This window comes from Eumetopias jubatus, unplaced genomic scaffold (genome assembly GCF_037043125.1).
Source record: "Eumetopias jubatus isolate StellerSeaLion01/CBP00866 unplaced genomic scaffold, mEumJub1_p1.0 scaffold_12, whole genome shotgun sequence".
Classification (NCBI taxonomy): Eukaryota; Metazoa; Chordata; class Mammalia; order Carnivora; family Otariidae; genus Eumetopias; species Eumetopias jubatus.
Genome location: NW_028274818.1, coordinates 54,553,997 through 54,580,120, shown reverse-complemented (window position 1 = coordinate 54,580,120; position 26,124 = coordinate 54,553,997). Strand labels below are relative to the sequence as shown.

The following is a 26,124-nucleotide window of genomic DNA, read 5'->3' as shown; positions in this document are numbered from 1 at the left end:
CAATTATAAATGGGCTTGTTTTCTTAATTTCTCTTTTTGCTGTTTCATTATTAGCATATAGAAATGCATCAGATTTCCACATATTAATTTTGTATCCTGAGACTATTGATGTATTAGTTCTAGTAGTTTTTTGGTGGATTCTTTCAGGTTTTCTATATAAAGTATCATGTCATCTGCAAATAGTGACAGTTTTACTTCTTCCTTACCAATCTGGATGCCTTTTCCTTCCTTTTCTTGTTTGATTTTCGTAGCTAGAACTTCCAGTACTATGTTGAACAAAAGTGGTGAGAGTGGACATCTTGATTTTGTTCCTGTTCTTAGAGGAAAAGCTCTTGTTTTTTCACCACTGACTATGATGTTAGCTATGTGTTTTTCATATAAGGCCTTTATTATGTTGGGGTATGTTCCTTCTAAACCTACTTTGTTGAGAGTTTTTACCATGAATGGATGTTGTAGTTTGTCAAATGCTTTTTCTGCATCTAGTGAGGTGATTATATGGTTTGTCTCTTTTCTCTTGTCAATGTGATTAATTTGCGAATATTGAACCACTCTTGCGTCCCTGGAATAAATCCCACTTGATCATGATGAATGATCTTTTCATGTTTTGTTAGATTTGTTTTGCTAAGATTTTGTTGAGGATTTCTTTCTTTCTTTTTTTTGTTGTTGTTGAGGATTTCGACATCTATGTTCATCAGAGATATTGGCCTGTGGTTTTCCTTTTTTGTGGTATCTTTATCTGGTTTTAGTATCAGGGTAATGCTGGCCTCATAATGAATTTGGATGCTTTTCTTCCTCTTCTATTATTTGGAATATTTCAAGAAGAATAGGTGTTAACTCTACCCTCTGGTCTTGGACCTTTATTTGTTTGGAGGTTTTTTTTTTCTTTTTTATTACTGATTCAATTTCACTGCTGGTAATGGGTCTGTTCTAATTTTGTCTTTTCCTGATTCAGCTTTGCAAGGTTATATGTTTCTAGGAATTTCTTGTAGGTTGTCTGATTTGTTGGCATATAATTTTTCATAATATTCTCTTATAATCCTTTCTCTTTCTATGGTGTGTGTTGTTATTTCTTCTCCTTTATTTCAGATTTTATTTATTTGAGACCTCTTTCTTTTTCTTGATGAGTCTGGCTACAGATAAAGAATTTTGTTGATTTTTTCTAAGAACCAACTTCTGGTTTCATTCATCTGTTTTATTGGTTTTTACTTTTTTTAGTCTCTATTTCATTTGTTTCTGCTCTAATTTTTATTTTCTTCCTTCTACTGGCTTTGGGCTCTGTTTTCCTTTTTCTAGCTTCTTTAGGTGTAAGGTTAGGTTGCTTATTTGAGATTTTTCTTGCTTTTTGAGGTAAGCCTGTATTGCTATAATCATCCCTCTCTGAACAGCTTATGCTGCATCTCAAAGATTTTGGACCATGTGTTTTCATTTTCATTTCTCTCCATGTATTTTTTATTTCCTCTTTGAATTTCTTGGTTGACACATTCATTGTTTAGTAGCATGTTATTTAGCCTCCATGTATTTGTGTTCTTTCTACTTTTTTTTCTTGTGAATGGCTTCTAGTTTTATACCATTGTGGTCAGAAAAGATCCATGATATGATTTCAGTCTTTTTGAATTTGTTGAGCCTTGTTTTGTGGACTAATTGTGATGTATTCTGGAAAATGTTTCATGTACACTTAAAAAGATTATGTATTCCACTGTTTTTGGATAGAATGTGCAAATTTATCTGTTAGATCCATTTGGTTTAATGTGTCACTCAAAGATACTATTGCCTTGTAGATGTTCTGCCTGGCTGATCTATCCATTGATGTTAGTGGGGTGTTAAAGTTCACTACTATTGTTGTATTACTGTCAGTTTCTTCCTTTATGTCTGTTAATGGTTGCTTTATGTATTTAGTTGTTCCTATGTTGGGCCTACAAATATTTACAACTGTTATATACTCTGGTTGGATTATTGCCTTTATCATTATATAGTGTCCTTCTTTGTCTCTTGTTGCAGTCTTTGTTTTAAAGTCTATATAGTCTGATAAAAATATTGCTACCCCAGCTTTCTTTTTGCTTCCATTTGCATGGTAAGTGCTTATTCCATCCCTTCACTTTCAGTTTGCATGTATCTTTAGGTCTGAAGTGAGTTTCTTGTAGGTAGCCCATAGATGGGTGTTGCTTTTTTTTTTTAATCCATCAGTCACTCAGGGTCTTTTGATTGGAGCATTTAGTCAATTTACATCCAAAATAATTGTTGATTGGTATGCACTTATTGCCATTTTGTTACTTGTTTTATGGTTGTTTTTGTAGTTCTTCCCTGTTCCTTACTTCTCTTGCTCTCTTCCCTTATGGTTTTATGTCTTTCTTTAGTGTATGCTTGGATTGCTTTCTTCTTATTTTTTGCATATCTATTACAGGTATTTAATTTGTGGTTACCCTTGGGCTCATATATAACATTTTATGCATATAGCAGTCTATATCAAGTTGATGGTCACTTAAGTTTGAACCCATTCCAAAAGCACTAAATTTTTCTCCCCCCTCCCATGTTTCATGTATATGATGTCATACTTTATATCCTCTTATTTTGTGAATCTCTTGATGATATTCATAGATATAACTGATTTTACTGCCTTTGTGCTTTAACCTCCATACTGGTTTTAAAAGTGATTAATCTAATACTTTTATTATGTTTGTATTTAACTGTGAAATTTTTTCCTTTCGCAATTTTCTTACTCCTGAGTATGGCCTTTTCTTTCCGCTCAGAGGATTCCCTTTAATGTTTCTTGTAAGGCTGGTTTAATTGTGAAGAACTCCTTTAACCTTTGTTTTCTGGTAAATTCTTTATCTCTCCTTCTGTTCTGAATAATAGCCTTGCTGAGTAAAGTATGTTTGGTTGCAGGTTTTTTCCTTTCAGCACATTGAATATATCATGCCCCTCTCTTCTGGCCTGCAAAGTTTCTGCTGAAAAATCAGCTCATCGCCTTATGGGGTTTCCATTGTATGTAACGGTTTTCTCTTGCTGCTTTTAAACTTCTCTTTATCACTATTTTTGCCATTTTAATTATTATGTGTCTTGGTGTGGGCCTTCTTGGGTTGATATTTTTGGGAGCTCTCTGTGCCTTCGAATCAGATACCAGTTTCCTTCCATAGATTAGGGAAGTTTTCAGCTATTATTTCCTCAAATAAAATTTCTGCCCCCTTTTCTTCTCCTTCTGGAATCCCTATAATGCAAATGTTATTATACCTGATGACATTGCTAAGTTCCCTTAACCTATTCTCATTTTTTTATTAATTTTTTTTCTTTTTGCTGTTCAGTACTCTGTCTTCCAGCTTGTTGATCCATTCTTCTGCCTCCTCATATCTACTATTACTAGATTCGTATAGTGTATTTTTAATTTCATTTATTGAGTTCTTCATCTCTGATTGGTTCTTTTTTATATTTTCTATCTTTTTGTTGAAGGTCTCACTGAGATCCTCCATCCTTTTCTCAAGTCCATTAAGTATCTTTATGACCATTACTTTGATTTTTTTTTTAAATCAGACATATTCTTGTCTTTGTTTCATTTAGTTCTGTTGCTGTGGTTTTGTCCTATTCTTTAATTTGCGACATATTCCTCTGTCTCCTCATTTTGTCTAACTGTGTTTGTTTCTATGTATTAGGAAAAGCAGTTACGTCTCCTGGATCTTGAAAGTAGTGGTTTTATGAGGAAGAGGTCCTGTGGTGCCCTGTAGCACAAGGTCCTCTGTTCATCAGAACCAGGCACTTCAGGGGTGTGTCCTGTATGGGTTTCGTGTACCCTGTTGTTGTGGCTAAGCTTTCTTTGCCTTCAGTCCAGTCAACTGCAATGGCTCACTTTACCTGTTGTGGGCAAGATTTAGTCCCTGTGCTGTTAAGGGGCCAGCCAGGGGCCCCTGTGGGCTTGTAGTTGGGTAATGGGGCAGACTAGACGTCTGCCCTCAGCCTATTTGCCAGGACTGCAAAGTGACCCCAAACTGCAGGGCTCTCTCCCTGTGCTGCCTCCCAGGAGGTTTTCGTTGGTGGGTGGGGCTGGCATTTAGACCAAGATACCTGCCCCCATACTGTCTGCTGGGACTGCAGTTACACTGATCAGCAGGGGACTCTCTCTGCACTGCCAGTTATAAGGCCTGGCTGCTGGGGATGAATATACCAATAGAATTGGTATGTGTGGTTATTTTCCCCTTTCATCAGGGCAGGAGTCACTTTGGAGTGGTGTCAGTCCCTGTTGGGGCTGCTTGCAGGATGAGATACAATAAGAGCCACTTTGAGGGGACCTCTGCAGAGTGGGGTAGGTTGGATGGGGTGAATCCACAGGAGAATGTGGGGGTGGGGAACACAGTGTCAACAAGATAGGTAGAGGGTATTGAAGCTGCCTCCCGCAGGTATCTGGCTGTCTAGGCTTGAGATGGGGGTGGGAGCATGGGAAGAAATGGAACTTGCCAGCTCTTTTGTTCTTGGAGAATTCTCCTAATGATATTTGCCCCTCTAGCATTCGTTCTGAAATTGGTAAATAAATCTCCTTCCCATATATTCCAAGCTGCTTCTGTATCTAGGTGGTTTTATTTGCTGTACTGTCTCATTAAGGGCAGGGACTTAGTTTCTTGTTCCTCTCCACATCTCCCAGAGTTGAGCCTGCTGATTTTTAAAGTACCAGAGTTAAGCCCCACCGTTTGTAAAAATCTCATGAAGTTAAGCTCGAGCTTTCAAAGCCAAATGTTATGGGGACTTGTATTCCTAGTGCAGGTCCCCTGTGCCTGGGGTGCCTGGTATGTGGTCTTCTCCACTCTTGTGGTGTCCCTTCCATTTGTGGTTGGTCTCACCAGGAGTTTGGTTCTCCACCACCTTTGCACCTCTGACCTTTTTTGATGTGACCTCCTCTGTATGATTAACTGTGGAAAGTCTATTCTGCCAGTCTTTGGGTCATTTTCTGCTTTGGTTGCACTGATGTGGCTATCTAGGTATGTTCGTTGGATCAAGTGAGCTTAGGATCCTCCTACTCTGTTATCTTCCTAGAAGTCCTCCCATTTTTAAATAATATTTTAAAATACTTTTAGTTCAATCATCATTGCATATATAAGAATTATGATAAAGAATGTTTTCTAACTAGAAGTTTATTTTTTATTATGTTGCTTATGTAGTAACTTCAAGTATCTAAATATATCTTTAATAAGTATCTTTGTCTTTATGGAGCCAGTTGCTATGAAAAGGTTATTCTTTTGGTCAAAAGTAAAGTTAGTTTAGTATTTGGGTTTTTTTTTTCCCCCACATGCTCTAATTTACCATTTGAGTTTATGTCTTTTTTTTTATTATGTTATGTTAATCACCATACATTACATCATTAGTTTTTGGTGTAGTGTTCCATGATTCATTGTTTGTGTGTAACACCCAGTGCTCCATTCAGTACATGCCCTCTTTAATACCTATCACCAGGCTAATCCATCCCCCCACCCCTCTCTCCTCTAGAACCCTCAGTTTGTTTCTCAGAGTCCATAATCTCTCATGGTTCGTCTCCCCCTCCGATTTACCCCCTTCATTTTTCCCTTCTTACCATCTTCTTTTTTTCTTTCTTTTTTTTTTAAACATAAAATGTATTATTTGTTTCAGAGGTACAGGTCTGTGATTCAACAGTCTTGCACAATTCACAGCGCTCACCATAGCACATACCCTCCTCAATGTCTATCATCCAGCTACCCCATCCCTCCCAGCCCCCACCACTCCAGCAACCCTCAGTTTGTTCCTGAGATTAAGAATTCTTCATATCATGTATCATATGATACATATCTTTCTCTGATTGACTTATTTTGCTCAGGATAATACCCTCCAGTTCCATCCACGTTGTTGCAGATGGCAAGATCTCATTCCTTTTGATGGCTGCATAATATTCCATTGTATATATATACCACTTCTTCTTTATCCATTCATCTGTCGATGGACATCTTGGCTCTTTCCACAGTTTGGCTATTGTGGACATTGCTGCTATAAACATCAGGGTGCATGTACCCCTTTGGATCCCTACATTTGTATCTTTGGGGTAAATACCCAGTAGTGCAGTTGCTGGGTCATGTGGTAGCTCTATTTTCAACTTTTTGAGGAACCCTCATACTGTTTTCCAGAGTGGCTGCACCAGCTGGCATTCCCACCAACAGTGTAGGAGGGTTCCCCTTTCTCTGTCTCCCCACCAACATCTGTCATTTCCTGACTTGTTAATTTCAGCCATTCTGACTGGTGTGAGGTGGTATCTCATTGAGGTTTTGATTTGGATTTCCCTGATGCCGAGCGATGTTGAGCACTTTAGTATTTGGGTTTTTTAAAAGAGATTTATTATTTATTTGAGAGAGAGAGTGCATTAGTGGGAGGGCAGAGGGAGAGGGAGAGAGAGAATCTGAAGCAGACTCTGTGCTGAGCACAGAGCCCAGCACAGGGTTTGATTTCACAACCCTGAGACCATGACCTGAGCCGAAACCAAGAGTCAGACATTCAACCGACTGTGCCACCCAGGCACCCCATAGTGTTTGTTTTAACACTAATACCTGATATTGGGTTATAAAGTAAATCTTTTTCCTCCTGCATATTCTTAGAATATGGTAGATCCTAAATATGATTATTTAGTAGATAAGGATTCTGTCAGTGGAAAGTCTCTTTACGTAGTATAGGTCATAAGCTTCTGGGAATAACTTTGCCTCTCAAGGAATCTTGGATCTAAGAGCAACCTAAGAAACAGGTAGGGTAGTTCCCCACCCCTTGTCTCTGTCTCTCTGTCTACACACACAGACACACACACACTCACTCATTCACACTTTATAGGTAAGGCACTGAGGTCTGTATGGGCCATATTCTTTGCTTAAGGTAGCACAGGGAGTCATCAACAATCTTTCACTTTTATGTTCTACTGTTTTTCTGTTATGGTTATACACATAATTCAAGGGTCCCCAATAGTTTGCCTGCTATAAACACCTGTGGATCTATCATAGTTTAAAATTATCACTACTAGTAAATGCTTTATTTTAAAACATTTCCCCTTAAGAAAACCCTAACAAAATTATGGTTTGGAAAGGATGACCATAGCCATGAAGGTGGCATGATTATAGTACAGTTGTAGCTGGTCCCAGTTCTTCTCTGAAGAGGGGGAACCTGCAGGCGTGGAGAAAGAAAGGATGGCCAAGATCTGAAGCCTCAGAAGAGAAACACTTTAGACACACTTCATGGTTCAGGGCATGGTGGGTAGCCAGAGGGCAGTGTGGGTGCATCAGACCCCTGGCCATAGCCTGACGCAAACTTTTATCTCATTTACAACCTCACCACAAAACCTTAGTAAAGTAGATTTGGATTATGTAGAGAAATGGTTGGAGAGAGATGAATTTCATAGTGATTAGGGAGGCAAGCATTTAACTAACAAGTAGAAAAATAACAAAAAACAATGAGGAAAGAAGAAGCTCAAACCCTGAAATTAGCAAATTGAAAAACAAAAAAAATATACACAAAATATCTTTAGTAATCAAATACTGTTTGCCCTTTTACCACTCATGCCTTCCCCAACCTCATTTGAATGTAGTGTTTGTTTCTTCCTGAGATTGAATGAAGAGAAGCACCTTAAATACATCGCGGTAGATTATAAAAGATTGCTAATTTCAACAGCTGTTCTAAATGTGTGATTTGTGATGTGCTACTGAACCACAAGATCCCATCACTTTAAATGGTTGATTGATGACTTTATGTTTTCTCTATTTTAGACTATTTCATCAATTTTAAAACAGCTTCTATAAACTCTTAAACAACTAGTGAGAGGGTTCAGGATTGCTTTTCAGAATTGCCACAGTGACTTTTATTTTCTTGTATCAATACGTGTTTACTCATGAATTCACTGAAAGAAAGCCTTCATTCTCTTGAGAGATAGAGTAACATAGCACATAAATATCTGGACTCCAGAGTTAAATTGTTGAGGTCAAATCTGACTCTTAATCCCTCTGTGCTCGTGTTATAATGATATCAATCTCATTGGACTTTTCATTCAACAGATACTCATTGAAGCCAACTATGTGCTGAGCAGTTTCTAGGCACTGGGGACATGGAACAGACAAAAAGCTCTGCTCACAAGGAGCTTATGTTCTAATGGAAGAAGACAGAAAATAGATATACACAAAAATCAGTAAACTATACAGTATGTTTGAAAGTGTAAAGTGCCACAGAGAAAAATAGAACAGTATAAAGAGGATAAGAGTGCTGGAGAAAAGGAGGGATATAATTTTAAATAGGGTCATCATGGTAGGTCTCACTGAAAAGATAAATTTGAACAAAGACTTGAAGAAGGTGATGTCAAGAGCCATGCAGTTGTATGGGGGATGAGTATTCTAGGCAGAGGGAACAGGTAGCAGCATAAAGGTTTTGAGGTGGGATTGTGCTTGGTAGGTTCGAAAAAAAGAAAGGAGTCATTGTGGCTGGACCTCCCCAGTGAACAAGGTGGGGAGAGTAGATGATTCAAAGAGGCAGAGGTTGGGGGTCAGTTGAGTAGGGCCTGTGAACCATTGTAAGGACTTTTACCCTGAGTAGAATGGCATTGCATAGTAGTATAGAACGTTTTGAGCAGAAGCATGGCAAGGATACCCTTTTTAAAAGGATCACTTTGGCCTCTGTGTTGAGAATTGATATTAGGGGGACAAGTGTGGAAGCAGAGACCACAGTAAGTGATAACAATACAAATAAGAGATAACCATGGCTTGGACAAATGTGGTAGCCATGGGGGGTGGTAAAAAGATGTTGAATTTTATTTGATTAAATTAACTAATGTATTTTTTAAAAAAGATTTTTATCTTTAAATAATTTCCACACCCAGCATGGAGCTTGAACCTACAGTCCTGAGATCAAGAGTTGCATGCTCCACTGACTGAGCCAGCCAGGCAACCCAAGATGTTGAATTTTAAATACATTTTATTTTATTTTAAAGATTTATTTATGAGAGAGAGAGAGAGAGAGAGAGAGAATGTGTGCATGAGCGGGGGAGGGGGCAGAGTAGTAGAGAGGGGAGAGAGAGAGAGAGAATCTCTAGCAAACTCCTTGCTGAGCACGGAGCTGGGTGTGGGGCTCGATCTCACTACCCCGAGATCATGCCTGAGCTGAAACCAAGAGTCGGACACTTAACTGACTGAACCACTCAGGTGCCCCGAGTTTTAAATACATCTTAAAGTCAATAGCATTTGCTCATGACTGGATATGGGGTCTGTGAGAGAGAGGGAGGAATCAAGGATTTTGGCTTATGCACCTGGAAATAAGGAATTGCCGCTAACTGAAGAGGGGAAAACTGTGGTGGAGCAGGTTTTAGGGAGGACATCACAAGTTCAGTTTTGGCATATTAAGTTTGAGATGCCCATTAGACTTCCATGTGAGAGGGTGAGTTGTCAAAAACATTTGAGTCTGGAATTGGGGAAATGGGTCCAAGCTTGACCCGATGATCCGATCATTCTAGGAGTTGTCAGAATGTAGTAGAATTCAAAGCAATGAGATTGGGTAATATCACAAAGAGTTTGGGATCTGGAATCAGACTACTTGGTACCACCACTTATTAGCTGAGTAACTTTGAGAAAGCCACTTTGCTTCTCTGTGACTCATTCTATCTGCCTGTAAAATGAGAGGAATAATAGTAACTACCTCATGGAGTTAAAAATATAAATCAAAATCACCAATACCTGTAAAATACTTCTTAGAACATACACTCAGTAAATGTTAACTGTTAATTTTCAGTGCAACTATTCTGTATATCTATTAGGACATCACAAATACTTGTACGGACTCATGTGATTAATGTAGCACTACAGCTTTCTACCCCCTGATGTTATATTTTTGGTTTGGGGTGGTTAATTGGTACTAATTCCCCTGAGTTGGTTTTGCTTCCAGAATTAAACTGGCCTGGATTTTTGGAATTTGCTCTGCCTCAGTTGTTGATACATTTTGAAAGCCTGTATATATTTTAATATGTGTTACTTGTTTCCCAAAAAAAGTATTATGCGTTTCTTCAGTGCTGGTCTCCTTTGCTTTTCTCAGTGCTCAGCAGAGGAGCAGTCAGGTTCACAAGAAAAACACAGTTGGAAATCAGGTAGGCATTTTAAAAATAATCAGTTGCATGCATGCCCCAAAGAATTTGAACTCAGTCGCTTGATTGATTATTTTTTAATGCAAATTAATCATGTGCAAATTTTGCTGAAAATGCAGCTTTTTGTTTTGTTTTGTTTTTGCTTGTAAGGTTTCTGGAGTGCGTTGCATTTTTTTTTTTTGCTATTTTATGCATTTAGCTTTATTGATTTATTTTAAATAACTTTTCTGCTATTTGCTCTGCTTTTCAAAATTGACTCCTTGTGTCGTACTTTGCTTGCTTATGTTACCCCTAAATTTGATCTAACATGGAATCTATGAGTCAGTTCAAGGTTAAAATATGGTGAGTATTTGCATGAGCTTCTGGTGCTGCTGACTAGTTCACACATTTGCACAGCTTGGTAACAGTGAAGGGACAGCTCATAAAGAAGGCAGTTGTTGGATTTACTCTCTGCCACACCAAATTCCTGTTGGTTAACGAAGATGTTAATTCCTAAGAAGATGTGATCTTTTGAGTTTTTGTGTTTTGGGCTGACCGGCTGTCTCTGACTAATAGCGCTCTGCAGAGATTGCATTAACTCTGACAGTTTGCTGTTTCTTTTATGTTTTATGTGATAATGAATATTTGCATTGTTACTTCTTTTCAAGTCAAAACAATGATGATTTTATAGTTTTTTTTTAAATTCAGAGGTACAATTATTGAACAAATTGAAACCTCTGCTCTAGAAATTTTTCCATTGTTTTGAAAGGAGAAGAGGTAATAACAGACTTTATTTTAAAAACTTTTTTCTGAACTAAAGCATATAATTCTTTGCTATTTCAGGGAACCAATCTTCCGCCTTCAAGGCAAATTGTACGAGCTAAGTTCTGTAAGCTTTACTGTTGCTTTTTCATTTAGCTTCCCAAGGGCACAGTTTGTCTTTAACTGATTAACTCAACTAGCGCTTGCTACTAATTTTTTTAAACTTAGGTTGTCTTGTCCATAACACTGTATCATTGAAATAAAAATCCTCTTTAGAGGGTTCATCCCTTCACTGCTAATAACTTGCTGTGATTGAAAGGTATGAACTAGTAAACTCTAAAATGCTGTAATAATAAACCCTTAACACTGTGGGTGCTTTGATATTTCTCTAATTTTAATGGGCCTTAAAATAATTAAAATCATTAATGATCTTCATCTCTGTCCCTTTATGCTATGTTGTTACAAGGTGTAAGCCTTTCTCTACAACTTGTATGATAATATTTCCAATAAACGTAGTTGGTGCTTCTAAAAGGTGGGTGAATATTAAACATCTGATTTTGATGTATTTGTTGATAAGCCTACTCAATTACAATTATTTGTATTTATTTAAAAAAATAAAATCCAAATTACATCAATTGCTATCTTACATGGCTTTAAAGTTGAATCTTTTAAAACCAGATACTATATCTTCACTTTATGGAAGTATAAAGATACTGTCAAATTACTGGCATAGGCATTAAAAAAACAAAAAACATTACACTCTAATTTCTACCACAAATGAAGCAGCTTTAAAGTCTTTCTTCCAATTGTGCTCAAGTTGAGAATGAGATTGGAGCATGGGCCAATTATTTGCCTCATGATGTTTTGGAAGAAACAATCATTGGGAACTAGACATTCCTGGGTTCAAAATTCTGCGCTGTCATTTAGTAGCCATGTGGCCTGGGACAAATTGAACCTGAGTTTGCTCAGTTATGTGATGAGAAGGATGAAAATATATCCGTAAGATGATTGTAAAAATCAGAAATAATTTCATAATGAGGTTTGCAGCTGGGTACTGGATGTGTGCCTTGCAAACAGTATTTACCTTGCTCTTAGCAGGCAGGTGCTGTTCTTGAAACTTTTGGGAGAAAAAATATAAAATATAAGAAAATTACAAAAGTTATAAAATGAGAACAATGAAACATTTGGGAAAATTAGAAGCTATGGCAAGTTATTGTGAAGATTGCAATGCCCAGATTAAGGCTTGATGTATAATGGATTTATCTATAAATTTTCCTCATGATCAGAGGCTGTAGCTCATAGAAGTTTATACTTATTGGAAAAGCAATAGTATAGTGGCATAAGTGCATATTTAAGTGCATATTTTAAATCAGATCGAAAGGAAATTCAGAACAGTTTTCAATTATATATTGCTTCCAAATGCTGAAATAATGCTAATTGTGTTACCATGACTTAACTTCCCCTGAGTACTTCAAAGCCCACACATTATGGAAGTCTTAAAAGTCAAGATAATAGAATTGGGTGAGTCTCATAATAGAGCACAGACCCCTACTCCAAACCCTTGGGGCCAGATGTACCTTTAATATCAGAACTTTTTGGATTTTAGAAAAAAAATATTGCATATATCATATTATATTACTTAATATTCCTATGGAGTCAGAGGCAGCACCCTTTAATTAAACACTTCATGTTTCTGCAGTAAAACAAATGAATAGTCACACTAAGTAGATTAAATGAGAGATAAACATTTTCATGTCGGGTTAGATTTTGCTGTTAAATCTTTGTTTTGTTTATTTGTTTTATTCATTTAGTTTTAAATTTTTTAGAGGGAGAGAGAGAGGTGGGGGAGGGGCGACCCTGAGATCATGACCTGAGCCGAAATCAAGAGTTGGCATTTAATTGACTGAGCCACCCAGGTGCCCCTACTTGTTTGTTTAAAAAAAAAACAAAAACCTTTTACTTTGCAAGTAAGGGGTTATGAACCTGAATATCTTATATTCCAAGATCAAATTCAGTAATTACATGCAATATAGTATATTTTAGAGAATCTTTTATTTTTTTATTTATTTTTTGCTGCTTAGCAGAAAACTATAATTACTTGAAATCATTTTCTTTATGAATCTGAATGTCTGAGGTTGATTTGAATTTGTATAAAAAGTTTTTGCCTATTAAGAAGCTCAAAGCTGGGGGCCCTTGGAGCCTGGTCTGTTAACTGATGCTGGCTTTTATGGTTGGTGGGGCTGAAATACCCTTTGCTATCCCACAGGTGGTTCATCCATTCTGCTATTCCCTTAGGGCTCCTGGTTGTAAGAGATTCTGCTGTACAGAGTCTGCTCTGAAATATTTTAGAAGGAATTAAAGAAAGCAAAACTCTTTAAAGACAATCCCATTCATTTTTGGCTGCCTAGAAATTTGTCAGCTTGAAAGTTCCACAAGTGGGTGTCAACATCTGTACAAAAAAATGTGAGCACACAATTAGTTGAAAGTTGCACTGCCCAATAATTTAAAGGTAACCTTCATTCATCCCTTCACTCATCAAATATGTATTCAAAACCTAAGAGTATGAAAAACTGTGGTAGATGTTTAGAACAGAATGATAAATAAATCATGGGTCCTGTCCTCGGGGACCTCACAGCTCAGTGGGGATGATGGTAAGTAAGCAAATTGATGTCTGCCTCCTTTGTCAAGGCTAGCTCCTTCTAATCCTTCAGGTCTCCCTGAAATGTCACTTTTGGAATAGACTGGCCCTGGCCATCAGATCTAAAATCACCTTCCCTCCCTAGTGTCTTGACATTATTATCTTCTTATGTTTATTTTTTCATCTTCCTTCACCAGGACCTAAGCTCCATTAAAGCTATTTTTTTTTTTTTTTGTGATATGGAAAGCCATGGAGTATCATTTTAAGGTTTTAAGCACAATCATAACATTTTAGCAGGATCATTCTGCCTATATGTGAAAGGTTTTGAAGGGAGGGCAAGGTTAGAAAAAGGAGACGAGTTAGGAGGCTATTGCAGACAAGAGATTATGTTGGTCTGGGCTCGGATGTTTGTGCTAGATTTGAGGAGAAGCTGATGCTTTCAGGAGGATTTGTGATGAACTGGATGTTGGGGAGAGGGCCAGGCATCGCCAGTAATGCTGTTTAGATATATGATCTAGGCACAGGTGACATAGTGGTGCTGTTCATGGAGAAAGAAATATAGTGAGAAACTCAGATTTGGATTCAGAGTTAGGAAGGGTAGATATGTTGTGTATGAGGCACCGTGGGAGACAGGAGTAAAAATGTCCAGAGGGATGTTGTATAGAAGTGTCTAGAGTTGAGAAGAGACAGAAAACTATTTATTCCAAAGGTAGTAGGGAGCCACTGAAGGATTCCCAGTAGGGAAGGGATATCATCTGACTTGTATGGTGGAAAGATCTGTGTATCAGTCACATGGGATGATTTGGGGAAGTAAAACTAGAGATGTGGAAATTGGTGAAGATGTTTTTGAAGTAATTCAGGTAAAATACAAATGTTTGTAGCAACAGGTATGTAGAAGGGACAGATCCAAAATACATTTAGAGGGTGGGATGAGTTATAAACAATTGTGGAGTTGGGAGGAGGGAGTTCTCTTTCCAGGCTATGGCTAAGAGGATCCACTGACAAAGGGAATGCAGGGGAAGGAATAGCAGATTTCAGGGGAGATGGGAGAAGGTGGTGATTTCAGTTTCATTACATTTTTTGTGCCTATTGAGACTTCAGTAGGGTTGAGGTTCAAGACTTGTCTAGACTGGAGATATGTTTTACAGCTGTCAATGTATTCATGGTAGTTGACGTCAAGGGAGTAGATGAAATTGCCTCCAATGGAGAAAAGTATGGAAGAAAATATGGGATAATGGAGAAATAAGAGTTGGGACAGACTGAGGAACTGAAAAGGAGTCTACGAAGTGAAAGAGAGGTAGGAAAACTTGGAGAATAGCACAATGAGAGCCAAGGGAAGAAATCATTTCAAGGAGGGAATGGCCAATTAGTAATAGATGTTTCCTAGAGTTCAAGAAACACTGGGGAAGTTGTCAAAATAGGTGGAGTGATAGAAGGTCCTGTGCAGTACTGGGGATGACCTGAGGCTGTACCAGTCCTTTTGGTCTTGTGAATTGCTCTTCTACTCTACAGCTAGAAGGTAGCATTACTCTTGTACGTTACAGCTAAAAGGTAGCATAAAGCTGAGAAACCAGACGATGGAATTGATATCCTGAGCTGGGCTTTTTTTCCAGGGAAACAGCAAATAAAATCAAGAGAATAAAAAGTTTTGAAAAGAGAGGTTGAAATAAAGGATTGTATAATCTCATATGAATAGTTTTGACTGATGTATTAGTCAGGACATTAGTCAGGACAGGTCAACCAAGTAACAAACAAACCCAGAATTCCAGTGGCTTAGTATAATAACAATTTAGTTCATGAAGGTCATTCCAATGAAGGTCATTGAGATGCTGGTGGCAGGGATGGGGGACTTCTCTGCTTTACATGGTCAGTCATGGACTTTAGAACCCTCTTTATTCTTCCAGCAGAAGGGAAAGAGAAAGAAGCCTGAGTGAGGGAAGTTTTTAAGGACCAGCCTGGAAGCGTCACACGTTTTGCATTCCCATTCCATTGATTGACCAGAGCTCAGTCATTTGGCCTCACCTAACTGCACGGGAAACAGAAACATGTAATCTGAAATTGTGCCCAGATAAAGAAATGAAAAAAGATGGGGTTGACTGAAAACTGAATGGAAATGAGCAAGACAGCACTGGGGAGTTTAATGAAATTGGAGAAAAAGTGTACAGTAGTTCCCCTTTTATCTGTGGGGGATACATTTCAAGAACCCCAGCCTGAAATTGTGGGTGGTACCAAACCCTACGTATGTTTTTTTCTATACATACATACCTGTGATAAAGTTTAATTTATAAATTAGGCACAGCAAGAGATTAACAACAATAACTAATAATAAATTAGAACAATTATAGCAACATACTGTAATAAAACTTGTGTGGATGTGGTCTCTTTCTCTCAGAATATCTTATATTGTAGTCGTCCTTCTCATGCTGATGTGGAATGATAAAAAATGCCTATGTGATGAGAAGAAGTGAGGTGAACAACACAGGCACTCTGGTGTGGCATTTGGCTACTACTGACCTTGTGATGATAAGTCAGAAGGAGGATCATCTGCTTCTGGGCTGCAGTTGACAGCGGGTAACCAAAACCACAGAAAGTGAAACCTTAGATAAGAGAGGACTTAACATACCAAGATGAAGGGGAAAAGGTGGTAGTTGGAGGTTGAAGTGAGTGAGTGGGATGTTGTATCTCAAGGTGGACAAGAGAATGCTACCTGAAGGTCAGAGAGTTTATTAGAAGGAACAGACACCAGGGGAGGGAAATGACAAATGATAACTACAGATACTTGTAGAACATTGTTTGTCCTCAGAAGGTGTGGGCAGCGGAAGAGAAATGGGGATGCAATTTCCTAGATTCAAGGTCTAGTATATTTTGAAGCCAGGAGGATTACATGGTTGATAATCCATTCCTTTAGTTATAAGAATCTAGGGCAGGAAGACACAGCTGACATGCTCATTGGCCCAGACTGCATCCAATTAGGAAGGACTTAGGAAGAATTATACAATTAGGAAGAATTTTTCTTTAGGCAGGGAGAAGAGCAGGTGCTTGCAGGAGCCTGAATATCATGATACCTCCCAGTCCTGGGCTGCTTGTCTGGTTTGTTTTCCACCAATGTGCCTTCTACCACTAACTTTAGATTGGAGTCTGAAATTTAGCTTTCCCAAATTTACAGGTCTCCAGATAACTGGATTCCCAAACTTCTTGAATTGTTGGCTGCAAGCAGAAAAGACCTTTCCTATCAGAACAGGGTTTTGTTCCTCCCTACTTTCTTGAAAGCTAGTCTCTTTTCTGTAGGACCCCCTCGAGATCTCAAACAGTTGTCAACACATCCCAACATCCTGAAATATGCCTACCAAGTCCCCTGGCTATTCAACCTCTGTAAGTACATGATTTGAGACCAATGTTGAAAGAGGTGAGAGTTTGCTCAGCTAATTTATAACTGGTTAAGAAAGATTGCCATCTTCCTAGGCTACAGCAGAACATACAGCCCAGTCCTCTCTCCTCCTCCCTCTGTTCAGCTAATTCTACCTTTCAGGGTCTGCCACTCAGCTCCCACCCTCACCTGACTTCCCGGTATTAATATCTAGATCAGGATTCTTCTAGGTGTAAATTTCAGAAAAACTTAACTTACACGACCTTGGAAAAAAGTGAATTAATTAGTTTACATGTTTGAATATTTTGGAAATAAAGTTAAGTACTATTTAAGTTATGGTTCAAACAGTGTCAGAATGAATTGGTTTCATGAACCATGATGAACTGGATGAACCCTTTCCGTTTTTTGCTTCTGCTTCTTTGCTGTCTGCTCTGCTCTTGGGCCCCACAGGACTGCGATATGACAGCTATCAGCCCCTAGGGGATTTCCTACTTTGAATTCAACAGAAATAAATGAATCTTCCCCCCAGAGGTTTCAGAAAAACTCCCGAGGTTCACTCTGATTGAACAAACTTGCATCTCAGCCCATTACTGAGGCAATTACTGTGGCCAGAGAATGAAGTGTTCTGATTGGCTTAGGCCAGATCACATGTGCTAAGACGTGGGGATGGGCTGGGCTCCTCTGACAATAATCAGAGTTGTTGGAAGAAGAAAGAATAGACGCTGGAGGATGTGTATCAGAGGTGATGGCTACGGGTACTTTGTTGAGCATTGTTTGTCTTAACCGCAGTTTAATTTGGATAATAGGATTCTTAGGTATATTGTCTTCTTAAAGAAATATAACCACATTATTAAAACCCTATGGTTCATTTACTGATTAATGATTTTTTTTCCAGTTCATCCTCTTACTTTCTCTCCCCCTTCATCTTCCTCTTTCTTAAAAAAAAAAAAAAAAACAACCCCCCCCAAACAAAACAAAACAAAAAACAAAAACCAAAAACCTTTTCTATTGGCATATTCAGTTGAGAGGTAGTATAGTGCAGCGGTTCTTCAGAGCTGGAACTCTGAAGCCACCGTTTGGCCAGGAACAAATGATGTAACTTCCTGTTTCTGAGGTTTCTAAATAAGGTGATAAAAATAGTAACTGCTTCATGAACTTTTTGTAAGTATTAAATGAGATAATACAAGTTAGGTACCTACAACAGGGCCTGGCTGATAGTAAGCCCTGTATAAAGTGCCTGTTATTATTATTGTTGTTGTATATTTGTATTACTCTGTTAGCGTTCAAGATAGTAAAATAATTGCTTTTATTTTCTAATTGAGCCTTCTCCTCCCTTGGAAGTGGGAAGATTGCTACAAAGCAACAATGAATTCTGCACATCCATAATGGTTCATGGATTAATTTTTGAGGACAGCTTTCTGAGTATAGAAGAAGAAAAATACCTGCCACCCCAATATTCTAATAAGCAGTTTAATGTATTTTTAAATAGATATTATAAATTTTTAGAACCAGTGAGTACTTCTTTATCAAGTTCTTTTAATTGAAAGTACATTAAAAAACATTTTTTGTAGGAAGAATTGAATTTTTGCTCTATTGATTTTCAAGGTGGCCAGTTTTAATGAAAACTGTCAATATTATACTGGTGTTTTAGTGCTTTGTTGTTTTTTTAGAAGAAAAAACTCAATAATTAAAAATTATCAAAGATTTGTGGCAAGATAGAATATATACCTTTAAGAATGTATGATGCTTATCTGGATTTATTATACATTAGATAGATGCCCCTTATCAGCAAAGAAATGTAAGTATAATTTTATTAGATACAGTAGATTGCATTTTAGGAAGCATTTCTAAAATTGAGCAGTTCAAGTCAGTGGGAATATAACTTGTTATGCCAGTACATGCATATATCACAACTGTTTTAGCATGTATCATATATGTAAAATGAGATCTGTTGTTACAAGCTGTGTTTCTTTCCTGTCAGGAGAACACAGTGTTGTTTGTTGCCACTTAGTCTGATATTTAAATTTTTAAGTTTATAAACTAATTCTGAGACTGCCATTTTCTTTGGTGTATTAGTTTTCTAGGACTGCTGTAACAAAGTACCACAAACTGAGTGACTGAAAACAAGAGAAATGTATTCTCTCACAGTTCTGGAAGGCTTGAGGTCCGAAATCAAAATGTCTTTAGGATCATGTTCCCCGTGAAGGTTCTAGAGAATCTTTCTTGCCTCTTCCTGGCTGCTAGCGGCTCCTGGCACTCCTTGGCTTGTGGCAGCCTGACTCTTCTGCGCCTCCATCTTCTCATGGCTTCTAACCCCCTGTGTCTGTTTCTGTGCCCCCTCCTCTTCTAGGGACAGCAGTCATTGGATCTGGAGCCCACTCTAATTCAGTATGACCCCACCTTAACTAATTACATCCGCAAAGACCCTATTTCCAAATAAAGTCACATTCTGAGGTTCCAGATGGATGCGAATTATGGGAGACAGTATTCAACTCACTGCACTTTGGCCACTTGCAGATTTTCTTTTCTTTTTCTTCTTTCTTTCTTTTTTCTTCTTTCTTTCTTTCTTTCTTTCTTTCTCTCTTTCTTTCTTTCTTTCTTTCTTCTTTTTATGGCTTATTATAATAAGACTTTACCTGGGATTTAGCTATACAGGATGCTGATGTACTTTAATAGTTTATTAAACTAAGAATTTATAAATTGGGCCATTGGAGCTTTAAAAGCTATTTTCTTTATTATTCTGTTTGGAGAACATAGTAACTTTGTATTATTGAGATAAAACAGTGCTATTCTATCCTTCTGCATGGTGCCATTAAAATATCATTTTGATTAATTGGGTTTTTTTTTTTTAGGATTGCTTCTTGAGAATTTATTTTTCTCAAAAGTATGAGGCATACAAGGAATTCGTCATGAGGGGAAAAAAAGGAAACATTGAACACTTTTAAGTGATAATACACAAACTCCCTTTTCCTCATTTCATGTTCTGCCTTGGCTAATCTTCTCCCCAGTCTTACCCCACCCCTCCAGAGAGGGCAGGAGTGGGGGGAAGGGGAGGGCAGAGGGAAACCAACAGACAGAGAGACAGACAAATATGGCGTGGAGCTATAAATCCATCTTGGGATTTGGGAATTTGCATTTTCAAAACCTACCAAGCCTGAAAGTTGTATTTACTAAAAAAAGTAAAGGGATGAATGACTGTGCACTCCTATTAGTTCTGTAGAAATCATGATAGTTAACATGGATTAGTTACAGTATTTCAGGTTTGGTTTTAGGTATTTCACGCATTAACTCATTAACTCCTCCCAACAACCCCAGGAGGTAGGTGCTCTGATTATCTCCGTTTTAATCTCTGTTTACAGATAAGGAAGCTGAGGCAGGGAGAGGCCAAGTAATGTGTCCAGTCTTACAGTTTCTAAATGACAACATCAGGATTCAAATCCAGGCAATTAGATTCTAGTCTTTGTTCTCTTCATTGTAGTGTTTAACCACTGCTTCTAACAGGTTGTAAACTGCATCAAGAATCTCAGTCTCAACTATAGCAAGTCACATCACTTAAATCTATTCATTGTTATTTATTCCTTAAATTTGTTCTTCAACTAAAACTGATTGATCCCGAATAGAATGAACTTAGGTTTGTATAAATTAATCTGATTGTGGTAGTCTGTTTGGGCTGCTGTAACAAAATACCATAGACTGGGTGACTTAAACGGCAAACATTTATTTTTCACAGTTCTGGAGGCTAGAATTCTGAGGCCAAGGTGCCATTGTGGTCGAGTTCTTGGTGAGGGCCCTCTTCCTGGTTATGTTCTCACATGCCCTTCCTTGGTACACGAAGGGAGATGGATAGATCCTGTGTCTCCTCCTCTTTTTTTTTTTTTTTTTAAAGTAGGCTCCATGCCCAACATTGGGCTTGAACTCATGGCCCTGAGATTGAGTCACATGCTCTACCAACTGAGTCAGCCAGGTGCCCCTCTCCTCTTTTTATAAGGGTATTAATACCATCCTGGGGGCTCCACCCTCATGACCTCATCTAACCCTAATTACCTCCTAAAGGCCCCACCTCCTAATACAATCCCATCAGAGGTTACAGTTTCAATATATATATTTTGGGGGAATACTAATGTTCACTTCATAGCACTGATTAACAATGAAAAACTGTAATAGCTGTTAGAATGTGTTTCCTCTTTTCCTTCAATTCAATGAAAATACCTCCAGAGGGGCCAATCAATAGCTTATAAAATACAATAATTTTTATTTTAATAAAATAGAGAATGGAATCTGTGAAAGCCACACTTAGTGAAACGTATGGTCTGCTAATTTGTTCTGCATCTTTATCTAGACTTTTATTTGGAATAGCATTTAATGTGTGCCTCATAATCTTTTCCAGAAAATATACAGAGTCCTTACTGTATTTTTACAGTCAAGGTTCATCTTAATTGAAGGTTTAGGTCTTAAAATCGGTGAGGAGAAAAACCTATCTGTTCAAAATTACCTTGAAAAATGCGTTCATTGGGCAGAATCTAGCCCTGCATTTCAGCTGTGATCTTTTCTTGGGGCTGTAGAGGCTTGGTCTTGTTTCTCCAAGGAAAAGGGCACCTGAGTAAACTAAGTGCTTCTCCTCCTTCCTCTCTCCCACTAGCTGTCTGACAGCTACCCCTTCCTTCCCTGCGTCCCCTTTTTTCCTCCCTGTCTCTTTTGTCCTCTGCCTTTCTCTACCCCCCCCTTTTTTTAACAAAGCATGATGTGTTTGATTCCCAGTAAGTTAAATGCCTGGTTGATTTGAATTCTCTGGAGTTTTTATAACATTTAAACACTTTGTTTTCTCTCACTATTATTTTATTAGCCACTTTAATTTTGGATCTGAATGTTCCCCTGAATTAACAGATAAATGACATCTTAGTGTCTTCCTGTTTATGACTATTTACAATGTTTATGGACATTGGGATCTGAATGAGTAGCTCTCACTGTTTTCATTTCCACTCCTTTAATCTCCATTCCACATCTCAGAAAAGTTTCTACTTTTCTTTTCCTACATAGGCACCTGAGTGGTAGAGGGGTTCTACAAGCGTTGCTCCTTCAGCCAACACCAGAAGTTGCTGGTTTTCTTCCTCAGCCAAGCTTGTGATAGCCCCGCACTGGTTGCCCTGCCCTCCCACTCTCCATCCCTTACTGCTCCTGATTCCAGGCCTGGGGAGTACCAGTGCTTAGCTCACCCCCATCTACTGAGGCTTCATTTCAGTAAGGTTGCTCACATTCCCATTCCTCACCAGTTAGCTCATCATCTGGTCTCTTGGCCACAGAGACTTCTTTAAAAATTTTTTTAAAAAATATTTTATTTATTTATTTGAGAGAGAGAGAGAGAGAGCAAGTGAGCACAAGCAGGGGGGAAGAGGGAAAAGCAGGCTCCCCACTGAGCAGGGAGCCCGATGTGGGGCTCCATCCCAGGACCCTGAGATTGTGACCTGAGCCAAAGGCAGACGCTTAACCGGTTGAGCCACGCAGGTGCCTCGGCCATGAGACTTCTTAAGTAGTTTGTCAGGATAGAGCTATTACTCTAAAAAGGCAGAAATTATGATACATGTCTTTCTCTGATTGACTTATTTCGCTGAGCATAATACCCTCCAGTTCCATCCACGTCGTTGCAAATGGCAAGACCTGTACCTCTGAAACAAATAATACATTATATGTTGAAAAAAAAAAAGAGGATAGTAAGAAGGGAAAAATGAAGGGGGGAACTCGGAGGGGGAGATGAACCATGAGAGACTATGGACTCTGAAACAAACTGAGGGTTCTAGAGGGGAGGGGGCTGGGGGGATGGGTTAGCCTGGTGATGGGTATTAAAGAGGGCACTTACTGCGTGGAGCACTGGGTGTTATACCCAAACAATGAATCATGGAACACTACATCAAAAACTAATGATGTAATGTATAGTGAGTAACATAACATAATAAAATTAAAAAAAGATTGGAAAAAATAAAAAGGCAGAAATTGCTCCTCAAGTGTTTTGTTTTGTTTTGTTTTTTGTTGTTGTTGTTCAAGCCTTCCCTTATGTGCACTATATAACTAATTTTTTAAGATTGATTTATTTATTTGAGAGAAAGAGCATGTGCAGGGGTGGGGCAAAGGGAGAGGGAGAGAGAGAATCTCAAGCCGACTCCCTGCTGAGCATGGAGCCCAACATGAGGTTCGATCTCAGGACCCCAAGATCATGACCTGAGCTGAAATCAAGAGTTGGGTGCTTAACTGACTAAGCTACCCAGGTGCCTCTATAGCTAATTTAGCTCAAAGTTTCAATGTAGTATATGATTTTGAGGCCATAATTTTCATTTGTTATACAAGAAAGATATGAACACATTTTCATTGTGAAAAAATTAATGCTGATCAAGTAGATATACCTTTGATTCTCACTCCATCCCACTCACCTCCATAGATATAACCTCTCTTACCATTTTAGAGTGTACATATGCATACGCATATACACACCCAAACACACACACACACACAGTTTGTGATTTAAAAAAATGATCACAAATACTGTACATATTTTACACTATAGTTATAAGCTCCACAAAGGCAAGAACTTTTGTCTTTTTTGTTCATTGTGGGATCTGTAACACTTAGAACCTGCTATATAGTAGACGCTTAGCAAATATATTTGAACTTACTTTATCCACTTAATGATATGTCTTAGAGGTTTTTCCATGTAAATACACAGAGAGAAGACAACTAAACTCTTACTGGTATATAGTGGTACTGTACACTTGATCTTAGCCAAAAGGCCGAGAAGCGATTATAGTGTTATTGTATGTTGCACAGTGTAGATGTGCCATTGTTAATTTAATGATCCCCCTGAGGATAGGATTATTTTGTTTCCAGTTTTTCCTAAAACAGCTGAACCAGTTTATAGACCCTACAACTCTATATGTGAGAACCTGAATTTCTAGCACCGGGTAATTATATTTTATATAATTTTGGATAATTTGATGAAAACAATAATATATTACTTTGGTTTGCATTTCACTTATTACAAGTTATATAGCCTTTAAAATATTTAAGAGACGGGGTGCCTGGCTGACTCATTCGGGAGAGTGTGTGACTCTTGCTCTTGGGGCTGTGAATTTGAGCCCCACATTGGGTGCAGACATTACTTAAAAATAGAAAATCTCGGGCACCTGGGTAGCTCAGTCAATGAAGCCACTGCCTTCGGCTCAGGTAGATGATCCCAGGGTTCTGGGATCGAATCCCACATCGAGCTCCTTGCTCAGCGGGGAGCGTGCTGCTTCCTCTGCTTGCACTCTCCCTCTGTCAAATAAATAAATAAATAAAAATCTTTAAAAAATTAAAAAATTAAAAATCTTTAAAAAATAAGTAAATGGAATATTTAAGAGACGTTTGTATCCCTTCTCCTGTGAAATGTCTGATTGTGTCTCTGCCCCTTTTGAAGGGACTGTTACATTATCTTCTTACTGGCTTTAGGATTTTTTTTAATAGTATGGATATTGTGTATTATATATGGTGCAAGTATTTTCTGCTTGTCTGTCACTTGACTTTAACCTCACTGTATAACACAAAAAGTTATAATTTTGATCTAGACAAATTTTTCAATTTTTGCAGCATTTAAATTTTATTTTGCTTGTACTTTCTAATGATAGTTTTAGAGATTTTTATATTTAGCTATATGAAAATGAAATTATTTTCCTGCTACTCACATACTTCTATCCTTTAAACCTCAGTCATTTATGTCTATAATTTACTAGAGAGAGAAATATTTTTCATGTGTATTGACCACTAGTATTCTTTTTTCTGAATGAACTGTTCATGCCTTTGCTTATATTCTCTTTGAAATTTCTTCTTTTTTGATTCGTAACAGAATTTTTTTTGATTCGTAACAGAATTTTTATTTAATTATGATATTGATCATTTGTGGTTTTGTTAACAACTGTTTTTCCTATTAACTTTTGTTATGTTTTAATTTTACTTACAAGGTTTTTGAGGTAAAGTTTTAAAACATATTTTGTAGTAATATCTATTGCTCTTTTTCTCTAATTTTTTTCTGCTGCATTTATGTTTAGGAAGGTGGTGTCTACCTCAAGAACAGTTAAACATTTACCCATGTATTTATAGCATTTTTATGAAGCCATTATTGACATTTGTCTCTGTAATCCACTTGGGATTTATCATAGCAGAAGGTAAGGCACTAACTTGGGGAGCAGAGTGTAGGTGTTAAGAGCATGATGGATTCTGAAGCCTGACTGTCAGGCTTCAATATTTGACTGCTACTTGCCAGCCATGGGCAAGCTACTCAATGGCTCTGTGCCTTAGTTTCCTCATTTGCAAAAGGGATGTGATTGTTGTATCTACCTCTTAGAAGTAATGTGGTTAAATGCATTTGTGTGTGTAAAGCACTGAGAACAGTGATTATTGACAGTGATAATAGTAATAAATAGTTACTGTTAAAATTTTATTCCAGGGGAGCAGATGTCAAAATATCATTGTTTGAGGGCGCCTGGGTGGCTCAGTTGGTTAAGCGACTGCCTTCGGCTCAGGTCATGATCCTGGAGTCCCGGGATCGAGTCCCGCATCGGGCTCCCTGCTCGGCGGGGAGTCTGCTTCTCCCTCTGACCCTCCCCCCTCTCATGCTCTCTATCTCTCATTCTCTCTCTCTCAAATAAATAAAATCTTTAAAAAAAAATATCGTTGTTTGAATGATCCATCCCATCACTGTTGATTTGCACTTTCTTGATCATATAATAATGTCAAAATAATAGTAATAATCATAGTTGCTCTTATTTCTTGAAAGCTTACTCTGTGGCTAAGCACTACGCTAAGTGCGTTCCTTACATTTCTACAACAACCCTATAAAGTAGGTTCCATTCTTTCTTCCATTTTATAAATGATGTAACTGAAGCTTAGAAAAGTTAACTAGTCCACCCTAGGTCATATAGTGGATAAATGGCAGAATCCTGACTTCAGTCCAGGTCATGGATGAACTCTTATCCTAGGATCTGTATCTGGGTTTTGTATCCTGTCCCAACATTTGTTGATTTTTGTACAGCGACCCACTTTTAAATTATTGCAGCTGTCTAATATATTTTAATGTCTGCTAGGTCATTTCCTTTCATTACTCCTCTTTTTCAAAAGTGTATTTAGCTTTTGTAGATTACTCATTCTTTCAGTTGAAGATTAAAATCTTGTCATATTCCAACTATAATTCTATTTGAATTTTGATAAGATATTTGTAAAGCCTATAAATTAATATGAGAAGTCATATTTTTTTATATTCGTTTATTC

General features: G+C 37.9%; 1 protein-coding gene across 3 annotated transcripts in view; it reads left to right on the top strand.

Annotated features, from left to right (window-relative positions):
- The window catches only part of DNM3 (dynamin 3), a 575,404-nt gene that overhangs the window by 262,369 nt on the left and 286,911 nt on the right, over positions 1 to 26,124 (top strand). For 2 of the 3 annotated variants that reach the window (XM_028123031.1, XM_028123033.1), the window contains exon 13: positions 10,039 to 10,090. In XM_028123031.1, the coding sequence (XP_027978832.1) occupies positions 10,039 to 10,090 (52 nt within the window). Of the gene's footprint in view, positions 1 to 10,038; positions 10,091 to 10,909; positions 10,940 to 26,124 lie in introns of all 3 variants that reach the window. The other variant, XM_028123032.1, reaches the window with a different exon arrangement.